The following is a 25,520-nucleotide window of genomic DNA, read 5'->3' on the forward strand; positions in this document are numbered from 1 at the left end:
AGAATGGCCAGACTGGTTCGAGCTGATAGAAGGGCAACAGTGACTGAAATAACCACTCGTTACAACCGAGGTATGCAGCAAAGCATTTGTGAAGCCACAACACGCACAACCTTGAGGCGGATGGGCTACAACAGCAGAAGACTCCACCGGGTACCACTCATCTCCACTACAAATAGGAAAAAGAGGCTACAATTTGCAAGAGCTCACCAAAATTGAACAGTTGAAGACTGGAAAAATGTTGCCTGGTCTGATGAGTCTCGATTTCTGTTGAGACATTCAGATGTTAGAGTCAGAATTTGGCGTAAACAGAATGAGAACATGGAACCATCATGCCTTGTTACCACTGTGCAGGCTGGTGGTGGTGGTGTAATGGTGTGGGGGATGTTTTCCTGGCACACTTTAGGCCCCTTAGTGCCAATTGGGCATCGTTTAAATGCCACGGCCTACCTGAGCATTGTTTCTGACCATGTCCATCCCTTTATGGCCACCATGTACCCATCCTCTGATGGCTACTTCCACCATGTCACAAAGCTCTAATCATTTCAAATTGGTTTCTTGAACATGACAATGAGTTCACTGTACTAAAATGGCCTCCACAGTCACCAGATCTCAACCCAATAGAGCATCTTTGGGATGTGGTGGAACGGGAGATTCGCATCATGGATGTGCAGCCGACAAATCTGCGGCAACTGTGTGATGCCATCATGTCAATATGGACCAAACTCCCTGAGGAATGCTTCCAGCACCTTGTTGAATCTATGCCACGAAGAATTGAGGCAGTTCTGAAGGCAAAAGGGGGTCCAACCCGTTACTAGCATGGGGTACCTAATAAAGTGGCCGGTGAGTGTATATATATATATATAACTAATGACATGACACTTTTTATAATGAATATCATTTTTTCTAGTTATGTAAAGCTTTAAAATATTTTATTGGTTAGAAATTGCTGAGAGATTGCTATTTGTGAGTAAAAGTTGGTTTCTGCCAATTGCTAAGGCAGAAACATTCATAATAAAATACAATTATAATATTGATTGCAAAAAGTTTTGATAATACTAAAAGGCACTAATAAAAACAGTTAAATGTAATAGACTTCAGTGAGGGTAGCGGCAGTGCCATGTTTAATTTTTGACAGGAAAGAAAATGAGGCTGCGAGGTCTGGGCTAAAAAACAGTGTGTTCAATGGCTTGTATTGTTGTTTATTAATAACACAACAATTGTTTAGCTGACGAAATCTTTCCAAAAAGTCTTTCAGTACACAAAAACTCTGTAAAACGGTTTGGAAAGTTGTGAATTGTGAAAAAAAAAACATGTGATCTAGGACAATTATACAGCTGATACCATTGTAAATAAATACTGTAAGTCTATTCCTCACAGCCTGGCGTCTTTCCTGCCGAAGTTCATTTAAAATGTTATATTTTTCCCAACGTTTGTGTGTGCTATGTTACTGAGCTGTTAGCTTACATAAAGCTGCCAATGTAAAGCATTTCAAATCTTTCCTTATAGATAGCTTGCTGCCATAGGTGGCTGTGTTGCCTGTATGCAGCAAGGCAGCTCACTAGGTTCTGAAAGAGAGCTTATGAATGTGTTTGCATCAGTAAACTCACTTCTGTGTATTTGTAGTCACTGTTGGTGGCTAAGAAAACTTTTGCGACTTCAGTCATGCGGCTCAGCAGCAATGGCAACTTTGCCTTTAAATGAAAAAAAATGTTTTTTTTTTTTAGAATTACACTTCCCTTGCAAAAACTGTAGCACAAAAAGGCAAATCAGTAACTTCAAAAAATGAAAAGACAAACTTACATCTTTCACAACATACTTCTCCAGGTTTTCCACAGTTTTCTCCTTCAATGTTCCCTGAGTAAATCAGCAACGGAGCAAGTTTGTGACATGCATCTAAAACACTTCCAATAGAGGGTATGCGCATGACGTCACCGTCGGCCGGAGTGAATGCGGTCACGCCCACAAGTGGCAAAAAGACTGAGCGGCAGCATTTGTTTTCAGCGTGAATGCCGTGAAAATCACACAAAACACATCTAAAACGGGAAAGAGCTTTGCGATTGACTGTACAATAGGGGTGGGGGAAAAATCGATTCTTAGATGCATCGCGATGCGGACGTGGACGATTCTGAATCGATTCACAATTGTCAAAAATCGATTTTCAAAAAAAAAAAAAAAATTTTTAGATATATATTTATAATAACGTAATATTGACGGAACGCGAAAGACGGAACTCTCAAGCGCGGAAGTGCAGTGGCCGGACCGTCTGTGGCGTGCACATAACAGACGCGGACGCGATGGCTGAGCGCCAAATCCAAACACCCTCCTCGTTAAAAGCTGACGTGTGGAAATATTTTGGCTTCTGAAGTTGAAGGGGGAAAGGAGCTGGACAAGAGCCACACTAGTTGTAAGCTTTGTAGAGTAAAACTAAAATATTTCGGAAACAAGACACATGAAGCCAAATGACACGTTTCCAGCCAGAGGAGGAAAAACACTCGGCTGTAACGTTACCGGTCGTTGTTATATTATTAATTTACTACAAATATGCTGCTGCTAGTTCAGACACACATGTATTTTCCTGTTGGTTCTTTGCAATGTTAATAAAATATATTGTACGTTAATTCTTTATGGGTCATTACTTTGTACTTTTAAAGCAAAGTATTTATAGTCACACACACACAAAAAAAAGATTCTGATAATCGATTTAGCATCGAATCGCAGCCCTCTGAATCGTAATCGAATCGAATCGTGAGGTGCCTAGAGATTCCCACCCCTACTGTACAACTAGATTTGACCAGAAATCTGAGGTACTGTATATTTTTACAGACTGCAAAAAGCTACAGAACAGACTATATTCTGCATAATTGGATGTTTTTAAATAAACACTGACAAAAAACTATACAAGTTTTAGGGCTGGACGATATGATGATATACAGTATAACATTAATGTAAGTGATCACTCGGATTTAGACCTATCTATATTGTATTTATATAAAACGTTTACAGGCAAATTGTCTTCATTTATTTCCCCGGCGTCGAAATCAGGCACATATAAATGTCAGGAAACACGATTCCTGCTGCATGTCAATATCCATGGATCACTGGATCTTTGATAAGTTGTAAGGAACACTATATCGAGTCCAACTTTTAGTTTAAACTGATAATAGTTTGTTTTACTCGCGTTAACGCAGTTTCCCCTATTAACTCCAGTCACGCAGCAGCTCTTCTGCCACTCAGTCCCGCTGAGGGGGGCGTGTTCCGGCGGGGAAGTGAAGTTAATGCATTCCCTCTATAAACACCTGCTGTTTATATTCATTTTACTATTAATCCTAGCTGCTTGCTATTAAATGTACACAGCATTGTTACCCTGGCAGATTACTCTGACTTAGTGACTTCCTCTGACAACTAATATTCAACAATATTGTTGATTTGACTGCACTGACATGATGATGAGAACTGGATAAGAACTGAACTGAGCTGGACGATGACATCACTGTTTTTCTGTAGAGCTGCTTATAGCTGAATTCAACTCATTTCATAATTGATGAACTTTAGACAGTTCTTGAACCGAACTGACACTATTGTCTTTTTAGAGCTGCTTTACAGCAGAATTGAACTCTGTGTGCATCACTGAACATTATTTGCTTTATCTGTGTATAAAGTGCTATATGAATAAAGGTGAATTGACTTTAGAAAAAAAGAAAAAGACAAACCGAGAACATTTGTACCTTAAAATGTACCCAGTCTACAGCATCTCGGATATCTTGGAACATGCTCTTGAAGGACATGAAGAGGTCTCCATCCTTGAAGCCTGTTTCACAGCTAAAGGTTTAGAAGAACAAAGGGACAGCAGAGTAAGACGCCGAGCGGCAGCCATGACACATTTTATCGACAGTCAGACATGTTTAAATGGGACAGTCTTCCCTTGTTTGAGGTTGTCCGAGCCAAACAGGAAAGCTCTCTCCCCCTAAAAGGACCAACAGGTGTTTCAGAGGACATGCATCCATACCAAAACACAAATCACAGACTACTACGTTTTAACAGATTTTATCTACATAGGCCTGGCTGGTTTTTTCGCCCCAGAGCATGAATAAAGTTATTTTCATGCTGTTTAAATTTTCTAATTCTATTTGACCTACTTTACATGCACTGTGATTAGTCATTAGCAAGTTACAGTAAACTGATGATAAATGATTTCATGCATGAACATGAACCATAGTTGAATCACAGACAACAATCTGCTTGTGTCATCCTGTTTTATAGCATAGTTGTAAAATTGTTTTAAGATTTTCTTATCAAGTTGTAGCGTTCTGGTGGACTAATATAGAGCGTCAAATAGTCCTCACCCACAGTAAATGATACTGATTATCAATCACTGGTATGGCTGTATGCAGTGTCCATGGCAACAGAGTAATAGAATCATAGTTACTGGAACTCCTACCTGGAATATCGGTCACAGTTTGAGAAGAAGTCAACCAGGCAGGCTAAGAGGTATGTTTCTGTGCGGAGAGAGAGAGTAAAAGATATAGAAAGACAGAGAGTGTGAAAGTTGTTCTCAAATTTAAGCATGAACAACTTACAATTTTTTGCACATAATTAAAATTTTGCACATAATTAAAATTATACACTACCGTAAGTTTGGATTAAATAATTGCAGCCTTGAGGACAAGAGACCACTGTCTAATATTAAAAACTCTTACTGACCCCAAACTTTTGAATGGTGGTGGCTGTAAAAGTAACATTTTGCCACACCTACCAATGACTTGAGAAAATTTACTGGCCATAAATCATTTTTATCAGCCATTAAACTGTGTGTGCATAATTTGAAGGCAGGCAAGCCCGAAGCATGGCAATGCAGCTTCTCATTCCCCTCTCAGGGAACCGGGGGTTACATAAGTAACCAGAGACGTTCCCTTTCGTAGGGAAGTCAACGCAGTGACACTATGCCACTACGCCATGCTGACTAATGAAGGTTACCAAGTACAATTTTGTCAGGCTTAAATGTGTCAGTAACAAATAAGGACGCAATCTGTGTCACCATAGCCTTGCTCCTGAGAAAGCTAGTGTTATAGGGACTAGGAAAAAAAAGCCCTGAAGCTTCCTTGCTCAACCTTTCCTGACACGGGTACTCTTGCCCAAGCCAGTCCAAGCCACAGCTACAGGGGAACCCAGAGCCCCAAAGAGCAGAGCTATCAGGGGAGACTACAGACATAGCCTCAGCTAAGTCCATAGCACTACAATCCAGCAGCCGAACCAGTCAACAGGTAAACTATAGAGTCACTTGCAGCAACTCCACACTGTTACACCGTGTCTACATTGGTCACGAGCAACGTGATGCGACGTGACAAAAGACAATGGATTATTATATATTATATTTATTATTAAACATTATAATCAGTGATGTTGTCTACATTGGATGTGACACGGCGAAGCGCGACACGACAAATCCCTGACAGTAAACTGATGCCTCGTTCTATTTATGACGTGCTCCAAGCACTCACGATACTTCTCATAGGAAGGAAAAATTGTGTCGCGTCTAGTGTAGACAGCTTCTAGCTGTTGTATCACAGTGCGATGCAACGCGTCAGCGGTTGCGTCCGGTATAGACACGGTGGTAGATGTCGCTGTAGATTTACAGCACAGTCTGTAAAAACCTACAGTACAATAACACGTTTCTACATTACAGTAAAATACCGTAATTTATATTGCATTATGGATAATTTCGATTGAGCAGGAATATTTTAGTGCTTCTGTAACCTTGCTGTAACCTGGCTGTAATATACCAGACAATAATACAGGATTTCTGTAACTGCTAGTGACTGGAGAAGGAGAAGGACTGGAGGACTGGAAGTTCGGCAAGTTAAAAATCATTGTATTATTATTACGCTATAGTTTTCACACTACAGTATACATTGTTTTTGGTGTGTAATGAAACGGCACATTTAGCTAGCGAACATTGCAATCTCCTCCCTCACTCACTCAGTAATTTCTGGTCGAAAACACCATTACAGAGTTAGATGTCTACTCGCTCACTGCTCTCCCAACATTTTCAAATCTGACTCAGTGAATTAGCTTAGGATTTATTTATTCCAAACTAGAGTCGATGATTGTTGGAACAGTGTAAAAAAACAAAATGGTTTTTGGTGCGTTTTATTTTGTTTCTGTTGAGTTTGAACGAAGTTTGTTTTATGATGGTGTGCAAGGTAAAGGTACTGTATTTGTCAATGGAGTCCGTCCGGTGGGTTTGAGGAGATCGATAAACGTCCGTTTGAGTTTAAACAAAAAGGATCTTACGATTAACCAAAATGTGAATCTCTGTGAGGAGTCTTTCCATAATGTTTTCCGATCCGAGCCTGTCAGTGACAAATTTAATTGGCCTTTATTTGGATTGGGAGAATTTGCAGAGCGAGCTTCCAAATCCAAAAATGAAGAGCAAGAGAAAGGGGAACAATCATCTCAAGCTCCGCCCACTCAAACCAATAGCAGATGGCCACTCCTCAAGCGTGATTCCTGATTCAGCATGAGAGCAATAGAGCTAGTGAGAAAAGCCCAAAGAAGGGAAATACTCCTCCCACATTCTGCCTACAAAATTCCCAAGAACCTCGAGGTGCTCGACTCTCATCCCTTAAGAGAGAGTCAAGCAAGGGAGGAGCTTCCCACTGCGAATGCTCCATCGAGAGCCTTACGCGCTCCGTGCAAACGCTTGATTCTCATCCCGAGAGTCAAGCAAGAACAGATCTTCCAACTGCGGATGCATCATTCACAATGAGTGCATCTAACTCCCTCGAAAGCTGAACACGTTCCATGCAGAAGTTTGATTTTATCCCCCTGAGAGACAGTCAAGTAAGAATGGAGCTTCCTACCTTGAATGCATCGCAATGAGTGTATCCTGCTCCCTCAAGAGTCGAACGCGCTCCGATGGACTCCTAGCTTCACATGCACATACAAACAAAGTGGCTTCCTGAAGACAACAAAGCTGATAACGTGTAATGCAGGCACCCTTTTATACGCTCGGGCACTTAATGTAACTTAATCGGACTGCCATCAACCAATAAGTCATGATTTCACAAGTGCTTGAGACATCGAGTTCTGCGGGTCAACAACTGACGCAGCATTGAGTTCCCTGAGAGAGGAAACCGCAGGGAAACTTCTCTTTTGAACTGCTTATCTTTTGTTGACAACAGATTTATAAATTATTCCATTCTCATTACACACTTAGGAAGATGTTTGGCACGTTGCAATTTCAAATGCACGTTATAAGTGATTTAAACTCACAGCACTTGAGTGTTCGTATGGAGCAGCATTTACTGCGACCGAGCCACTTTGAGACACTCAAAACACTCATGTGAAAAGACCACAGTGCTGTGATTCACTCTGAAACATGCAGCGCATAAGATTACATATTTATATAATTACAATGCAGGCTTTGCGATTTGATAATCAGGCTAAAGAATATCGTGATCTCAGGCATTGTTAGAATGAATAGAAAAAGCTGCATTTGGCGCTTACCGCACTTGTGTTATTTTTAGGCCCTGGTAGTGTATATGTAGGCAATTATATACTGAATAATTTTTGTTTTCAAAGTGCTTTTTAAATGCAACAAAAACGATTTGTATCTTTGAAAATTATGTATGCATATTGTAGGTAAAAAGGTGTTTGTCAAAAATGTCCTATTCATTTTTTCTTTCAAACAAAACAACAAAGCTGCTTTTCCATATGTCTCATGGTGCGTAATGATAACTGAATTAAGTTCAGTAGTAACTTTGCTTGGTTTATTAGAAAAGACAATTACCTGCTTTAAATGTAACAGGAAGTCATGTGTTACAATTGCAACTCTAAAATATAAGTATTAAGAGGTCAAAAAGACACTGTTAATGTGTCTCTGAATGGCAGCCAGTGACAGAGACACTGTATGTAGGACAGTGATGAAGTACCTACCTGGAAGGTTAAAAAGTGTGTTGAGGATGTAGAAGCGTTCTGTGTCATCACGCTGGATAAATTTGTTGGAATAGAGCTCTCGGATGTCAGGGCTGGCATGGGACACAGAAACATTTTGAGCACATACTCCACAGGCTTCAACAGAGATCTGTAACCAAGCCCATCCATCGGGGGCCGGGATTACTCACCCTCGCAGGAAGTTAAAGCCATGGGCACAGACCAGGATGTTTCCGTAAGCATCAACCTTTAGGAGGTTGCCATACATGGTGTCAAACACAAGACCTCTGTAAAAAAGTACAATAATGGGTTAGATGTGCTAATTATCCAATAAATATAATATCACAAGATAATCTTGGTACTGATAACTTCAATTTCAAATATGGTCTGCTAATGAGAGTTCATTACCTTGTAGGGAAAGTGGAGTCGTAAACAAAACCGAGCAGTTCCTGTGGGTAGCCAATGGAGACCAGCCGTTCCACAGTCAGATCAAAGCCCAAAGATTCATATTCAGGTGATTTGTATACTACAGATAGAGAGGCATTCAGTTAGACACATTGGACAACATAAATAAAATCAAAAGATTACTATACAATTCTATTGATTACATCCAGTAAAGTCCTGTAATAAGTATTAACGTACCATAGTGGAATAGTTCATTTTATATTAAAAATGAAAATTCTTCATTTACTCACCCTCATGTTGTTCAAAATCTGCATTACTTTCTTTATGCTGTGGAACACACACCAAGGTATTTGTTGTTTTTGCCCATACAATTACAGTCAATGGGATCCAAAACAACATTGAACAGATTTTGTTTTTCAAAATATTTTTTTGTGTTCCACGGTAGAAAGAATGCCATATAGTTTTTCAATGACATGGTGAGTAAATTATGACAGAATTTTCACTTTTGTGTGAACTAGGCCTATGCCTTTTAGCAGTGGTGGAATGTAACGAAGTACAAATACTTCGTTACTTTACTTAAGTAATTTTTTCACGTATCTGTACTTTACTTAAGTAGAATTAATAGTGCATACTTTTTACTTTTACTTCGTTACTTTTTGCAGCAATTATTATACTTTCTACTCCACTACATTTCTACAACGTTCTGTTACATTTTCGTTAAATTTTCTGATCAGTTTTTCCCCTGCCAAAACGTCATCCTGACAGTCCGTTCATCGCACGTTTCTGTCTCACCACCAGTAAAGTTTGGTTGCCATAGATATATCAACCCGGTCACACTAAATGCGTCTCTATAGCACGCAGTGTGTTTATCGTGCAACTTATACGCGAAAATTAGTTTTTACATGCATAGGAAACGCATTGGTAGGTTTAGTAGTGATGTGGGGTGCGTGTGTATTATACGTTTGGTTAGGATTAGTATGGCAAGCCAAGAGGTTCAGAATTACGCCATAAATGAATCGCGTTTACAGCCAAACGCCGTCAAATACGGCGTTTTAACATAATATGTGTTTATATATATATCGTATATAGTAAGGGTAGGCTATATAGTAAGCTTGATGTGTATATTGCCTAATTGCAAGCTTGTTCAGAAATGGTGACAAAAACTTAAAATATAACTGCTTTTCCATCATATTGAACATCATTATTAGGTTGAATGAGTTAGAATTAACTGTTTTATTAATCATTAGAATATAGACATTAAGAGAATAAATTGTTATGAAAGTACTTTTACTTTTAATACTTAAAGTAAATTTAAAATCATGTACTTTTTACTTTTTACTTAAGTAGGGTTGTCATTGTGGTACTTCTACTTTTACTAAAGTAAATATGTCTCTGGTTATTTGTACTTTTACTTAAGTACTGAGATTCAGTACTTCCTCCACCACTGCCTTTTAGTATGATACCTTACAACCACTGTCACTTCACCACATTAACATTTTTGAACATTTTTGGCTGAAATTTCTGTAAATTCCCTCCAAGTTAAAATGGAAGGGAGGGAGCTCAATAACCACTGACCAAAAATAAAACAGAAAGATGCATGGATGGCAGCGTAAGTGTTGTATTTAAAGACACTCTCTGGGAGCGCTTGGATTTGCACCTGTGATACGTGTCGACCCCAACCTTGTCCTTTCGCAGAGCAAGCAGAGGGTACCAGAACATTCATATTACAAAGGCTTAGCAGGGCCATGTATGCTCTGTGATCTAATCCAGTATGAAACCAAACCCACTTGCCCTAAAAGTTTTAAACCCAATTAAACCCCAAGCCTGTGCAGAGGGATTTGGGTGGTATTTCAGCAACAAAAGGCATTTTGCGTGACTCTAACTCCTATATTTGTTGTTCCATCCTCACACCCGCATGAAGGAGAAATTAGAATAAGACATGTCTTCAGCAAAGCTGGTTGGTACTGTACTGTACACAGACACTTCAGCTCATGTTACAAGTTGTTATGAAAGAGCTGGAAATGTGTTAGACTTGTTGTTGATGAGATGGCAGGTCAAAGGGCAGAAACCCAGAAGGATCTCTTGAGAGTGGGGAATGAGAATCAGAGGAGTGCCTCAGGGTGAACTCATGGGTCCGTTGATACAGAAGACGGAGATGTTTGACCACAACAACCTGCTTGTTTTTTTTTGTTTTGTTTTTTTGCAAGATTTCTGTTTTTCTACAATAGGCTTGTGTTTGTCCATGTCTGAAGATGAAGCATTATTCTGTTATGTTACTTAAGAACACATTTGTATTTGCAGCTGTTCTATTAGGGGAAGTTTGTCTTTCAAAGCTAATATTCTCAACAAACAAATACATAAATTCCTAGACGGTCATTGACAGGTGACACTCTGTCGTAAACCGCTGTTGAGCTTTGACCGAAACGCTGTGTTGTTTAAAAATATTTACATTAAGCTATGGAAATGTTTTTTCTATTGCTACTAATTCCTTTGTTATTTTCCTAAAACCATACAGACTGTCATAACCTATTTTTTTGTACCCTTTAAGCACACCCCTGTTGCCAATAAGCTCAACTTGATATTTCTCAGCTTAATCAACTTGTTTTATTAAAATTTCTATTACTATTATTTTCTATTATTCTTTATTTTAAACAACCTTTTTAAAGAATAATTGAAAAATGTTTTATTTGAAGGTACAGAGTGTATAAAAAATCAGATCTGGTAAATCCCCAGCCTCATTGGGAAAGGATCTACACAAAGAAGAAATTAAATGAATACATTCACACACAAATATATTTAGAAATATTAATATCACTGTTTATTATATAAACTGACTCCTGCCATAAACCTCTCTCTTTTAACAGTTCAGTTTGTCTAACTTTTACCAAGCCTACCTGAAGACAACCTGAGATTTCCCTTTCTGTCTCTGCACTAAACACTGCCCTTGATGCGCATCAACACGGATGTGCTCCTTTACTCTCTGGGTCAGAGCTTTCCTGTCTACTCAAACTTCCTGGACAGATAAAAGGCTACTCATGCCTCTTTCATCTTTGGGCATTAACTAGTATTGTCAAAAGTACAGACTTCGGTACCAAGTCGGTACTGAAATAAAAAAAAAATGTGATACCAGAATTCCCCCCTAGCATTTTGAGCGCTGTTGAATGGATTCTTAAACACCTCTGATTGGCCATTGTGTTCACACGCTCAACAGATATGTCTGTGATAGGCTAAAATGATCAACGCTTCAAAAACATGTTGTCTTCACAGAACGCTTACACAGATACACACGGGAGTGTTTGAAAGCGGGTGTCTATCAGCGGATCCCTATATGTACTGATAAACCGATCCGCTGATAGACGCCTGCTTTCAAACACTCCCGTGTGTATCTGTGTAAGCGCCCTGAAGTCGGTACTTTTGACAACACTATCAGAAACTATAGTTCAGTCTAGATTTTGACATCTTAAGGCTGTGAAAATAAGTTATAAATTATTTTAGAAAGATTAACTTAAAGAGTGACAACCATCAGTTAATATTTAAAGTCTGTTTATGAAGTAATTACATAGACGTTCAATGTGGATGAGCTTAAAGGGAGCACACTGAGCTAATTGGAGCAACGACAATTTTTCATTAATAAATATTACATGAACTTTAAAAGGACAATATTTTGCAATATTTATGTTTATACATATTTTAATATGAACAACTATTATTGACAATATCTATGAAATTATACTTTTTCTAAGTGATGTCACACTGAAGCTGTGTGATTTTCATAGTAGTGCACCCTTTAAGCTCACCTTACTATAATATAAAGTCTTTAAAAATGACAGCAGTGTAAAACCACAGACCATCAAAAAACTGTAAATTTATAATATTATGGATTTGAAAGCACAAGCCATTAATGCCTCTGAAGTAATATATTAGTGTAGCACACAATCTTATACAGCTAGTAAGCTAACTCTGTTCTGTAGCATCTGCGCTATGTTGCTAAAACTATCTTTTGGACTATAATTAATTAAATAACTGTAATTATTTCCCACATCCAGGTTCCAGGTTATTATATCCAAAAGTCTAAATATTAATCTCTTAATTTTGCAGTAAGTAGTTATACTAACCCAAAATAAAGGCTTAAACGTTTAAAAAATGCACATTTGAGGGGCTCCCATAGACAGTATAAGAAGTGGACAGAGCCATCTCATTGGAACTCAGTTGAGACAGTTGAAGCCCATTTTTAGCGATTTTTGAGCATTTCCGTTCCTGACGCGCAGACTCAAACCGACTCAAACTAAGCTTGATGACGTGAGCAACCTGTCTGACAGACGTTAATCTTCTAGTAGCTGTGCGTGAAAATTGCCAACGTTAATCTTGCAGAGACGGGGAACTTGAGCAAAGAGTTCTTTGGCGTGAGTGAGCAGGAGTAAGTATTCCGTTGCTTTTATGGACTCATTATCTATGGGCTTCTCCCTTGACGGGACGTCCCCCCGATTGCCTGCGAGCTTCTCCTCCTGTCTGTACGGTCATTTCTGTACAGCGCGACAGAGAGTCGAGTGGTTATGACGCAATCGTTAGCCTATTTTTACAAAATCTGTTTCTACGGGGCCATAATGTAACATAGAAGGTAATGGAGCCCTTTATACATAGTCGTGTTTCTTTAGAAATAAATAATGGACAAATGGAATCTTTAAACGCTTCAGATGTAAAGTTATTCGCTGTCAAAGTGACGCCAAAATGAATGGGAGTCAATGGAAATGCTAACGCAAGTGAAGTTCTGCTACAACATGGCGGCACCCGGCCGGCTTCAACTTCCGGTCGATGGATTACCCCCTTGGGGGCTCCTCTTCTGGTGAAAGTTTACAGACAACTTTCAAAATGGCCACCAGACAGTGTGAACACATGTACCCATATCTCAGTGTGCGTGCAATGGTCTGATTTACTTGAAATTACAGGAGGTATCTAGTAACAAACACACCAATTGATTAAGACATCAAGTAGGATAATACATTATTTCTTTATTTTTATAATCTGAGCTCAAAGATGGTAGTGTGCTTAATGGGTACGTGAGCTTAATAGGTACGTTTACCCTGCATCCAGTGAGTTTCAGGTCTGTTCCAGGCCTTGTATCTTTACAGATGTATGATAGACAGGCTGTTCAGGGGGAGGTGGATAAAACTGAATCCCCCACAGAGCCACGGCAGAAGTACTGGCACACATAGGCAAGCAAACCCCAACAGAGTCACTAACTCAGGCCAGATTCTTCCACCCAGATAGCAGCTGTACATAAACCCAGCTGCCCCTTCCGTTTCTGTTTTTCTCTCTCCTCTTCACTATGTTCCACGAAGCTACAGCGAAACCTATTTTGAGCCTCTTTTTCCTCCTCAGTCACTATTCCCATCATCACTCTTTGCTTAACTGCATACCAGTGTTGACCTTGGACAATTTTGTCCCTGAGCTAGCACACTACTGCTAGGGTGAAAGGAAAACATTTTTGGCAGTTTTACTGAGGTCTGCAGACAGAATATGTTATACCTCATTATATGTGGCCTACACAGAAGTGTGATAAAGGTCTGAAGGGTGAAATTAGTTTATGATTATTAACAAAAAATAAATGCTATGAGGTATACATTGCTGTGAAATACAGACAAATCTCATAACCTCAAACCTAACATGAACCATTAATGTATCTACAGTTCAATTGAAGCCTCAGCAATATTATATCAATATACGGAACCACTGGCACCACTAATCCAGAGTCTGGACCAAAAAATCCAGAGCGCCAAATACAAAAGGTAGAAGAGAATCAAGATAATTTATTTTGGATATGTAAACGCTTGGACCAGATTCATAAAAGGAGATTTGCTGTATCCACAAACTTGAAAATCATTCTCCAATTTAACATAGAAATGTATATGCTAACCTGTATCTTATAGGTAATATGACTAATATCTAGAGAATATAATGTTAAAAAAAACATGATGCTTTTTTACAAAAGCATACAAAATTATGTTTTCAAATTTAACATAACGCCTTTCAAGAAGTAAATTATTAACGATTATTCACGTTTTGTAGTTAACGTGACATTCATAGTGTAATTCGCTGACATTTGCCTCTTTAAATCATAGTGCTTTAATGTCAAATATGTCCCCCTTTGTAATGATAAATATTATACAAAAAAAATATTTTTTAAATATATATATACCAAAGTGTTAACAATACCACAGTGTACCACATCAATTAGACGAGTTATCTTTTTTTATGTATATAAACATATAACATATGATAACATATGATATTTAAGCAATATTTCCAGAATATCAAAGCAATTGCAAATGTGATATTGATTTCATACAATATATTTTTTTTAAAGTACTTAATATTAAGTGACATTTTAGACATATATTGTCTAAATATTGTCAATATTGTCTGTTTTTGCTCCATTTCTCCATTTGTTCCAAACAAAACCACAGCTTTCTATGAGCAAAGCACAACAGGTTTTGAGCCAGGGTTTTAAAAAAAAAAAAAAACAGTTTAGTGATTCAATGACTCATTCATGAACACAGTCACTGGTTTAATTCCTGAATGAATCAGCCACTTTAAATTAAACATGTGCATGTGCATGAATGCTTCTATGCTTCTATACTCACTGACTTGACAATGACTTGCCAGCACCTTTTTATTTTTTTAAATTTGTATTTGTATTTTTTTTTTTTTTACATAATTACCTATTTCTTGATATTGTTAATGTCAGTTTAATTACTGGAGTTGTACCTATGAGTTTTAAACATGCAGTTGTTCAACCTTTGTTAAGAAACCTGGTCTGGACCGACTTGAGCTCTCTAATTATCGGCCTATCTCAAAGCTCCCTTTGCTTTCCAAAATTACGGAAAAAGTTGTTTATTTGCAGCTGAGCACATTTTTGAACGATAATTGTATAACTGAAATTTTCCAGTCTGGGTTTAAGTCAGCCCACAGCACTGAGACAGCTCTGCTGAGGGTTTTTAATGACATTTTTCTGGCTTCAGACTCTGGTGATACGGTTGCTCTGCTGCTATTGGACCTTACGGCTGCGTTCGATACAGTCGACCACCAAATTTTATTGTCTCGGTTGGAGAACTATGTGGCATTAAGGGGTTGGCCCTAGCCTGGATTATGTCCTATTTGGAAGGCAGAAGTTTTTCAGTTCAGGTCAGTGATGCTGTGTCCTCTTCCGCTCCTCTGTTGTGCGGAGTTCCTCAAGGGTTTGTCCTTGGGCCTCTACTTTTTTCAATCTACCTGCTGCCTCTTGGGTTAATCCTTAGAAGTCACAATGTTTCGTTCCATTTTTATGCTGACGACTGCCAAATATATGTGCCGCTAAGTCAGTCAAAAACTCTTTTAGAGTGTCTGAATGAAGTGAAAGCATGGATGGCTATGAATTTAGGAGCTTGTGTTATTTGCTCCTAGTGACTCAGCTGTTGCGGTTCCTGCTGACCTGGGTTGTCTAACCCGAAACATTAGCCCTGAGGTTACAAACCTGGGAGTCAAGCTGGACGGTTGTTTAAAACTTGATGCCCAGATTAGTGCAGTGGTGAAGACTAGCTTCTTCCAGCTGAGGCAACTAGTCAAAGTAAAACTAGTTTTATCTCGACATGATTTTGAAATTTTAATCCATGCTTTCATCACTACCCGTTTAGATTATTGTAATGCGCTTTATAGTGGTCTTAGCAAATCACTTATGGCTCGATTACAATTAGTTCAAAATGCAGCTGCTCGGCTTCTAACTGGAACTCGAAAATTTGCCCATATCTCACCCATCCTCCAATCCCTCCACTGGCTCCCTGTGCACTTTTGTATTGATTTTTAAATTATTTTATTTGTTTTTAAATGTCTGCATGGCCTGGCTCCCCAGTACCTGTCTGATCTGCTCGTGCCCTACACCCCCCTTCGTTCGCTCCGGTCGGCTGATCAGGCACTGCTGGTCGTCCCCAAGACCAGACGTAAATCTAGAGAGCGACCGTGCGTTTGCAGTGGCAGCTCCGAGACTCTGGAATGAGTCTTTTTCTGTTTTTAAATCTCATCTAAAAACTCATTTATTTTCTTTGGCTTTTAACTCAGTTTGAGGGTTGACTTTCAGCTTTGTATTTTTTGTTGTATTTATTTTCATTGTTATTATTATTATTATTATTTTTTTTGTGTTTCTGTTGTATGTTATTGTTTATTTTTTAGACTGTGTTCAGCACTTTGGTCAACAGTGTTGTTTTTAATATGCTTTATAAATAAAGGTGGATTGGATTGGATATTTCTATATTCTGTTTTTGTTTTATTTAAAACATTAATCTCATAACATTGTTTATGCAGTTGTAATTTTAGTGTAAATGCCATTCATGCTACCTCTAAGATGATGCATACATTTTAAAAGGTCTGAAATCAATTGAAGGGGGCAAATATCGGCCCTTAATGGGAAAGTTATTTTCTGTCAAAGTCCATAGACAGAAATCATAGAAAATATAAAAGCCAGATTAAACATATGAGTTACTAAAAAAACTTGACTTGACTTGCTTGGTTTGTGTGCACTGCAACTTGAGATTTGACCCGAGACGATGGTAGGGACTTGGGACTTGAACTTGTGTGACTTTCTCCCACCTCTGACGCGAGATCAAAGAACAAAGACTGCTAATGGAAACAATTGCTTTTAAGGGTGTTCATACTTGGGTTCACTCTTTACAAGATCCAACTAATACTACAAGTTACAATACAAATATTTGCCTTAAATTCTTTCAAAGGTTGAAACCTTTGAGCTTTTAACATGTCAAATCTTGAATATTGGTGAAATCCTGTAAATTTCTGTCCACAAAAATGTTGGAAATTATGCAAATGTGAATGCAAATAAAGTGAACCTATAGCACATTGCATTCCCAAATGACGTTAAACTCACAGCGCTTGCAGAAAAGGAGTTAGCTTCGTTTTATTGCTTTATCAGCTTTTCAGAAACTCACAAACTCCCGTGTGGCAATCCCAACCAAAGATGGCTTGCTAGTCTGTCTCCTAACATGATAAAAGCTGATATTCAGCTGGTTTATCTGGTCTGTGGCCAAAACCTTGCCTGGTCACTGATCAGCAAACCCAGTAAAGACCAGTAAGCCCCCTTTTAAATGGGGATATGAGTTTTAATGGGCACGATTAAATCTTCATCATAACTAATTTAAGCTGTCGCCAGAGAGCTTTCACCTCCATGACTGACGACAGTAAGATTACTTACTGAGTAATCTTATACATGATATATTATACAGAGTAGACTTCTGTATAACATATGACAAATACGTCCACATCCTTCCATTTACAACATCTTATATTTGTCATTCCAGATTCTACAGCTACAAACTTGTTTGCAATGACCTGTGCATCACCCTATATATATATACTCAGGCCATGAAGATTCATGTTTCTTCCTCCATACGCCGAATACACTCCTGGACAGATTATTACACATGCATAGGTGGATCAGCATGAGGGTATGATGTCAGGCTGGAGTTCATAGCTCATGTTACCTTTCGTAAGAAAATGTAAATTATATTTGTTGTACAGGATAAACAAACCCCCAACCTTTCAGTCCGTCCATCAACCTCTCCCTCATCTCCCTCACATTCTGGCTGCATTAAGCCTCTGGTTGACTTTGGACTGCTGTCAGGTTCTTAAACAACAGCATATAGACTGTACTGAATGTGTCTTTCATATACTAGTTAATTAAAAAAAATTAAGTTCTGAAGTGAACATTACTCTGCTGTTTAAACAGGGTTTTATTTCTCTGTCCTGTGAAAAAGACTTTAGTCTATACAAAGAATGCAGAGGTGGTGGGCTTCCTCTGTGACTTAATGGACTGCCAGGTTGAAGAGCTGTCAACACCAAGCTTAGATGGAGAGTTTGTTCCACAGCTCTGTACACGTGCAGGGTATTATCTTGCACGCTGGTCTCAATCACAAAGGGGATTTGGTTGGGTAATGGACTCAATAAGCGACAGGAAATATTAAACAGGGCTTGGATCTAGTATTGTGTTGGAAAGTGGTCCTAAAACCCTGTATGGTTTGGTACACTGCTTTTTTGTAGCCTGGATTTGAGATGAACAATGAATACTAACATCTATTAATATTCCATTGTAGAGCCAAAAGAAAATTTGTCTCCACCAAGAGTGAAAAGTGATAACACGGAGACATTTTTTCAAAATATGTTTTTCTTGTTTTTCAAATGTCATGTTTTTATGTCCATACAAATAAAGTCAATGCGCGGTCCATTGTTGTTTTGAATGCAAGAACTTTCATTCAACTTTCACTGTTGCCTTGGATTTTGGCTTGCTTAGTTGGGGACATTTAACATTTAATATTCAATAATATTATTAATCTTCCTTACTTAAGGTGGACGTTGACGCAATTTCTTTTAGAAACAAACTTTGTTATATTGTTATATTGTTTTTGTTATATTGGTTTCATGTTATCACTGTGAAGCGCTTTGATACAATCTGTATTGTAAAAAGCGCTATATAAATAAAGGTGACTTGACTTGACTTGACTATGGACAAAAACAGTTAATACATTCTTTCAAATATCATCTTTTGTGTTCAGCAGAATAAATCAAGTCATACAGGTTTTGATTGACATCAGGGTGAGTAAACGATTTAATTTTTACAAATGTTTTGGTTAACAATCAAGAGTGATGTATTAGAAGTTAGTTACTGTGGTTGCAACCTGATCAGAGGATGAGAAACCACATAGGGTTTGTACTTGTAAACATTTGCACTTGGTTACAGCCAGCTGTAATGTGGAGGATGTCAACAGCTGAGAAGCCTTCAGCTCAGGCCACATTAGCCGGTTGGCTACGATACACGCTATCCACCTCTTAAGAGCCATCAATTCTAACTGTCAAAGAACTGATCTGCTCTCTCATGGCCCCCAGCCCGGATTTAGTGAGGACTTTATCCACCACCAGCAGCTGAGTCCCTGGGACCAATAACAGAAAGCAAAGGGATTTCGGAAACCCAATGCATCTGATCCATGTTAAACTGCTGCACCATAAAAACCAAACCCTCTCTTATTTCAGGTTCTTGGATCACCTAACTGACATAAATATATTAAGCTGTAAATAATTGGCTTGTTTATGTTGATAGTCATTTAAACAAACTAAGCCCCTAGCCAACAAGACAAACTATGGTTTAGATCACAGAAAATAGAACACTTTAAGCCAGAATTACTAAACAGAGCAAATTAGCATGAGCGCGCAATTCCAAAAAAGCGCAGATGGAACTGGAAAGTTCTGGATTTGATCTACTGACGACGCGCAAATTAAAGAACACAGACGCAGCCGGATCATTTCCATAATGACCAACGTAAGTTAGCGCAAGTTAGCATCTGGTTTAAGACATGCTTTTTTGGGGGTGGTAAATAATGGCGCAAATACCAGTAGATTGACGAGCGCAAACCTTCGTTAATCATCAATAAATACTCTTCTCCCATAAAGTTTGCATCTGGAAGGGAAACTCTTACAAATGCATATGCAATAAGGTCAGCCGCAAAAATAGCGCTCCACGCCTTTTCACCGCTAATTTCCACTGTGTGTCTTTAGTAAATACTTTCTGACAGAAGTTTTTTAACGCCAAAAGAGGGTTTGCGGTGGCGCAAGCTGTAAGTAAATCTGGCCCTTTGTGTATAAGAGACATCACCTCAGTTTTCCAGATTCCAAAACCAGACGAGGGGTAGCTAAATATACCCAAGAATCCTACTGTACGTTTACCCTGAGATTCTAAGCAAGAGTGTTACTGGATCCATTTGAGAGACATGAACATAGGGACGGATCTATCAAAATAGACGTTTGACTGTAAACAATTATGCGTGATCATCAATTAAAGTAGGAAACACCTCACCTGCTAAAGTGTAGTCCATGTCAAAGCCGAAGCATTTAATCTTTTCCATGGCCAGACTTCTGTTCACAAACACTCTGGGGAAGAAGGGGAAACAGTCAGAGGTATGTGTTCTGGTTGCAATATTCTGCAAGGATTAGGAACCAATTAAAATAGTTTAAAAACAAGACCGCGATTTTCCAGAATTTCGTAATAATTCAGGTCTATAAAACCTGAGGACCTTATTCAAACATTTTAGAAGTGAAGTATTTATATCAATCTGTCAATCTCTGCAGGACTAAGACAAACTCCAGTCAGATGCTAAATCATTTCATAATAAAATAAAAATAAAATAAAATGAAATGAAATGCATATATTTAAATTTTAGAGAAAGGGATACCTTTCGGAAACAATATCAAAAACCAATACAGTATGGTATTCCAGGCAATAAATAAACTCCCATTCCATGACGGGGCCAAGATTATCTGCATTTATTTTGCATACTGACAACTCTATGCTTTAGTCCATAAGTCATGATATTTAATGCCAAGATATGAACACAAAGGAAATTCTGAATCACTCTCTGTGCATGCATATAATCTGATACTGACAGAGATAAATCACAGAAAACAACAGACGTTTATTTGTACACTGCCATTGCATCCATAATTTTACAAAAGTATTAAAGTTTATATTGCATCCGGAAGCAATTTCAATGATATGAAATAACAAATTAAAAATTGTCACACAGCAGCTGAATATATGTTTAGTATATTTTCACACACAAAAAAAAAGATCATCAGAGACTTAACGCTTAATGCTTTTTCAACCCGATAAAAATTTACAAAATTAAAAAGAGAGAAATTTAAAAAAACAACAACTACCAAATCATCACTACCAAATTATTTTTTTGATCAAACCTACCTTGTGGTGGCATAACATTGGACCACATCCCACCATGATTCAGTTTTCCAGGTAGAACCTGTGCGCTGCATTCTGAGTGGATGTCAATGCTCTATCTGGTCTGTCAAGCCCATTTCCCTGTTCACCCTGTTACCCTCACAGTTCAAACAATAGCCCCCTCTCTCTGCTTTCTTGTCATTCAATTTCTGACTTGTTGCAAAAATGATTGTGCCAGTTCTGTAGCATTCTCTGTTGTTGTGCCAGTTGTTGAGTTAGGGGTTGTTTGCTTCCCTTCAAAGACATCTAGAACAATCAACAACAGCAGGAAGAACCAGGCAGGCGCAGCGGCTCAGACAACAGTGTGCATCACTAGTTAGAGACAGCTGGAAAACAGATTACTCTTGTATCTCAAATGGATCCTCATTGTTGCCCTATTCTGTAATAGGCTACTTATACTGTACCAGAGACATTATAATGGGGAGGAGGCGGATCACTTGTATAGAAATGAATGGAAGAAATATGGTACCTGAAAAATGGGAAGTCCCGCCTTTTTGAGTTTGTTTACTCACAAATGTGCATGTGAAAATGAAAGCTTTTAAAGACCCCATGTGATGTTGTTTATATGTTTATGTGGTGTTTTTAATATGCTTTAAGACAAACCATATGCAAATTCATGAGTCAAAACCATTGCTGTGTGTTTTCTCCTTAATTAATACTGCAGTGTTTATGTTATGTTAAGTTACCAATCACATCAACATGTGGACAGGGGCAGGGCTTTATCATATCATTACTATGCTCTGAAGCAAGGGAGTCTCAAGAGAATCCAGGCTATCCCGGTATGTTTTTCTGTTGATATGAAAAATCGGGTACATTTAGCAATTTAGAGGGTGAATTTTGTGTATGATGTGTATTACGATGTTATGATGAACTATATGCCTTTCTCCACTGAAGTTCTGAGTTGTTCAAAGCGTTTCTAAGGATGCTGGTTTTTAGAAGGCAGCTGTCTGACTATGAGATGGCAAACGGGAACATGGTTTGTGTAACATTACCAACACATTATTAGCTGTTTAATAACGTAGTCAAGCAAAAGGCTAATCATATTAATTACCATAGTGTCCAACGTTGTGGAGACCGATACATAAAACGCATTATCATTCTGATACATCGACTTAGGCCATGTTTACACGGAAACGATCTGAAGAGAAAACGCAAAAGTGGCGTTTCGTTTTGACACTTTTTATTCTGCGTTTAGACGAGCGTTATGGGGGGGAAATCTGCGTGCATATGGAGACGCAAAAGTGTTAGAAATGCGATGTAGTATGCACTCCAGGCGGCTAGGTGGCAATGTGAAGCACTGCCACACAACAACAACAACAAGTCCGTGCGGCTGCGTACAACCTTCCTTCTACTTCTCTCCCTAGTAGCGCGAAATTGAAAAGACTCTTGGACGTTTATCAGAGCTGCTAGGGCAACTTGAAGGTCCGACGTATGGAAATAATCCGACATGTTGGTTGTTATTTTCCTGTACTGGCGCATGCCTGTGACGTAAATGTGTACGCGACGAGAGCCGCCATGAGCAGATTTGCGTTTTTACCCATTTAGACGGAAACGCGACGGTGGAGCGTTTTTAAGATTTCCACTTTGGAGGGTGGTTTCACTTTTTTGCGTTTTTAAGCCCCAAAAACGCCGTCGCCGTGTAAACGAAAGGCACATCCGATAAAATATTATTACGTTTTCACCCGGAATCGTTTTCGTGTAAACAGGGCCTTAGAGAGCCTGTATGAGTTAGTTGCGACGGGGCTAATTTGCACATTCATGGATCCGCAAAAAAACTTTTTTTAAATATGTCATTTTGGTGATCAAAGGTGAGTTTAAGGGATAAATGATTGACTACAGGGGGACTTTAAGTTATTTGAGCATTGTTGTCAGATTTTTTTAGTTTAGTAATATTTTGTTGAAATTAGTGATGCACCAAAATTCAAGTTTACAATAAGCCCAAAACCAAAAATAAAATTTGGACAATTGGGAAATTGAGTAATTGAACTCGTTATGCTGCTCAGGGTGTTGTGTTCTCAGGTAATAAATTAAATCAGTTGTAGTTAAGTTCTTTGGTAACGAGTTGTCTCTTGATATTTCAGCTGGACAAATTTGACATATTACTGCTTTAGCATAATGTTTGTAGCTTATTCAAGTTGTTTGCACGAAATAGACCCTGACATGGTCCAAACATGTTATTGTGATGAGGTTCGGCTGGATTGCCCTCGAGTGTCACGAGAGGGCGCTCCACCTCTGCACTGCCTTCCCTTGGACTGTTCACGCACACACCCTGGACTGATTACTCACACCTGTTTCCACTGATCACTCTCACACCTGCATCTAGTTCCACACGCAGCTCCACACTCATTTACAGTGGTGTGAAAAAGTGTTTGCCCCCCTTGTAAATATGATCAGAGATGGCTGTAAAAAATAAATCTGCATTGTTAATCCTTTTGATATTTTATTTTAAAAATTTGAAAAAATCTAACCTTTCATTGAAGTAAAAGAATTGAAAGTTGGCGGAAAATCACATTATGAAATAAATGTTTTTCTCCAAAACACGTTGGGAACAATTATTTGCCCCCTTTTATTAAATACTTTTTGCAACCTCCTTTTTCCAAGAGACCAGCTCTGAGTCTTCTCCTATAATGCCTGATGAGTTTGGAGAACACCTGACAAGAGATCAGAGACCATTCCTGCATACAGAATCTCTCCAGATCCTTCAGATTCCCAGATCCATGTTGATGCTTCTTCTCTTCAGTTCAGCCCACTCATTTTCTATAGGGTTCAGGTCAGGGACTGGGATGGCCATTGCAGATGCTTGGTTTTGTGCTCAGTGACACATTTTTGTTTTGATTTTGATGCTTGTTTTTGGATCACTGTCCTGTTGGAAGATCCAACCACGGCCCATTATAAGATTTCTAGCAGAGGATGTCAGGTTTTGATTTTTTATCTATTGGTATTTGAACGAATCCATGATGCCATATATCTGAACAAGATGTCCAGGACTTCTGGCAGAAAATTAGGCCCACAACATTAAAGATACAGCAGAGTATTTCATTCTACACATGGGGTACTTTTTATACCTGTATGAACCTAACCCATCTTAAGTGTTTGCTGCCAAAAAAGCTAATTTTTTTGTTTCATCTGACCATAGAACCCGTCCCATTTGAAGTTCCTGTAGTGTCAGTTACTTTTCAAACGTTCTATGGTCAGATGAAACAAAAAAAAGAGCTTTTTGGCAGCAAACACTTAAGATGGGTTTGGTGCACACAGGGATAAAAAGTACCCCATGTGTAGAATGAAATACTCTGCTGTATCTTTAATGTTGTGGGCCTAATTTTCTGCCAGAAGTCCTGGACATCTTGTTCAGATATATGGCATCATGGATTCGTTCAAATACCAATAGATAAAAAATCAAAACCTGACAGCCTCTGCTAGAAATCTTATAATGGGCCGTGGTTGGATCTTCCAACAGGACAGTGATCCAAAAACAAGCATCAAAATCAAAACAAAAATGTGTCACTGAGCACAAAACCAAGCATCTGCAATGGCCATCCCAGTCCCTGACCTGAACCCTATAGAAAATGAGTGGGCTGAACTGAAGAGAAGAAGCATCAACATGGATCTGGGAATCTGAAGGATCTGGAGAGATTCTGTATGGAGGAATGGTCTCTGATCTCTTGTCAGGTGTTCTCCAAACTCATCAGGCATTATAGGAGAAGACTCAGAGCTGGTCTCTTGGAAAAAGGAGGTTGCAAAAAGTATTTAATAAAAGGGGGCAAATAATTGTTCCCAACGTGTTTTGGAGAAAAACATTTATTTCATAATGTGATTTTCCCCCAACTTTCAATTCTTTTACTTCAATGAAAGGTTAGATTTTTTCAAATTTTTAAAATAAAATATCAAAAGGATTAACAATGCAGATTTATTTTTTACAGCCATCTCTGATCATATTTACAAAGGGGGCAAACACTTTTTCACACCACTGTATACCCCACTCTCACTTTCACTCATTGCTAAGTCTTGTTTCACTGTTGTGTACATCTCCGAGCGTTTCCTAGTTTTCCTAGTCTAGTCTGTTCCTGTCTGTGTATTTGACCCATTGCCTGTTTCCCGGATTCCGTCTCGTTTGCCGCCTGCCTCTGTCATCTCGCCTGGTTTCTGATCCTGAGTATTGCCTTGTCTCCTATGCTGTGTTTGCTGTCTGTGACCCTTGCCTGTCTGACTACCCTGTGAATAAACTCACGCTGCGTTTGGATCTAACCTTGTCTGGTTGTTCATGACAGAAGACTTAGCCACACCAGATCCAGCAGCATGTCAGCCTTGTATGCCTCCCAGTCAGCCGCCGTACGCCAGGATCAACTGGATCAACTCACCG

General features: G+C 38.7%; 1 protein-coding gene across 3 annotated transcripts in view; it reads right to left on the reverse strand.

Annotated features, from left to right (window-relative positions):
• The window catches only part of nt5c2b (5'-nucleotidase, cytosolic IIb), a 41,427-nt gene that overhangs the window by 10,226 nt on the left and 5,681 nt on the right, over nt 1-25,520 (reverse strand). The window contains exons 3-11 of one of the 3 annotated variants that reach the window (XM_056254394.1): nt 20,225-20,298; nt 8,341-8,458; nt 8,124-8,219; nt 7,936-8,027; nt 4,439-4,496; nt 3,914-3,964; nt 3,726-3,819; nt 1,801-1,854; nt 1,608-1,691 (exon numbers count right to left, since the gene is read on the reverse strand). In XM_056254394.1, coding sequence (XP_056110369.1) covers nt 1,608-1,691; nt 1,801-1,854; nt 3,726-3,819; nt 3,914-3,964; nt 4,439-4,496; nt 7,936-8,027; nt 8,124-8,219; nt 8,341-8,458; nt 20,225-20,298 — 721 coding nt within the window. Of the gene's footprint in view, nt 1-1,607; nt 1,692-1,800; nt 1,855-3,725; nt 3,820-3,913; nt 3,965-4,438; nt 4,497-7,935; nt 8,028-8,123; nt 8,220-8,340; nt 8,459-20,224; nt 20,299-25,520 lie in introns of those variants that run through there. The other 2 variants (XM_056254392.1, XM_056254393.1) reach the window with 2 other exon arrangements.

Source organism: Rhinichthys klamathensis, unplaced genomic scaffold (genome assembly GCF_029890125.1).
Source record: "Rhinichthys klamathensis goyatoka isolate OS25496 unplaced genomic scaffold, OSU_Roscu_1.1 h1tg000111l_1, whole genome shotgun sequence".
Classification (NCBI taxonomy): Eukaryota; Metazoa; Chordata; class Actinopteri; order Cypriniformes; family Leuciscidae; genus Rhinichthys; species Rhinichthys klamathensis.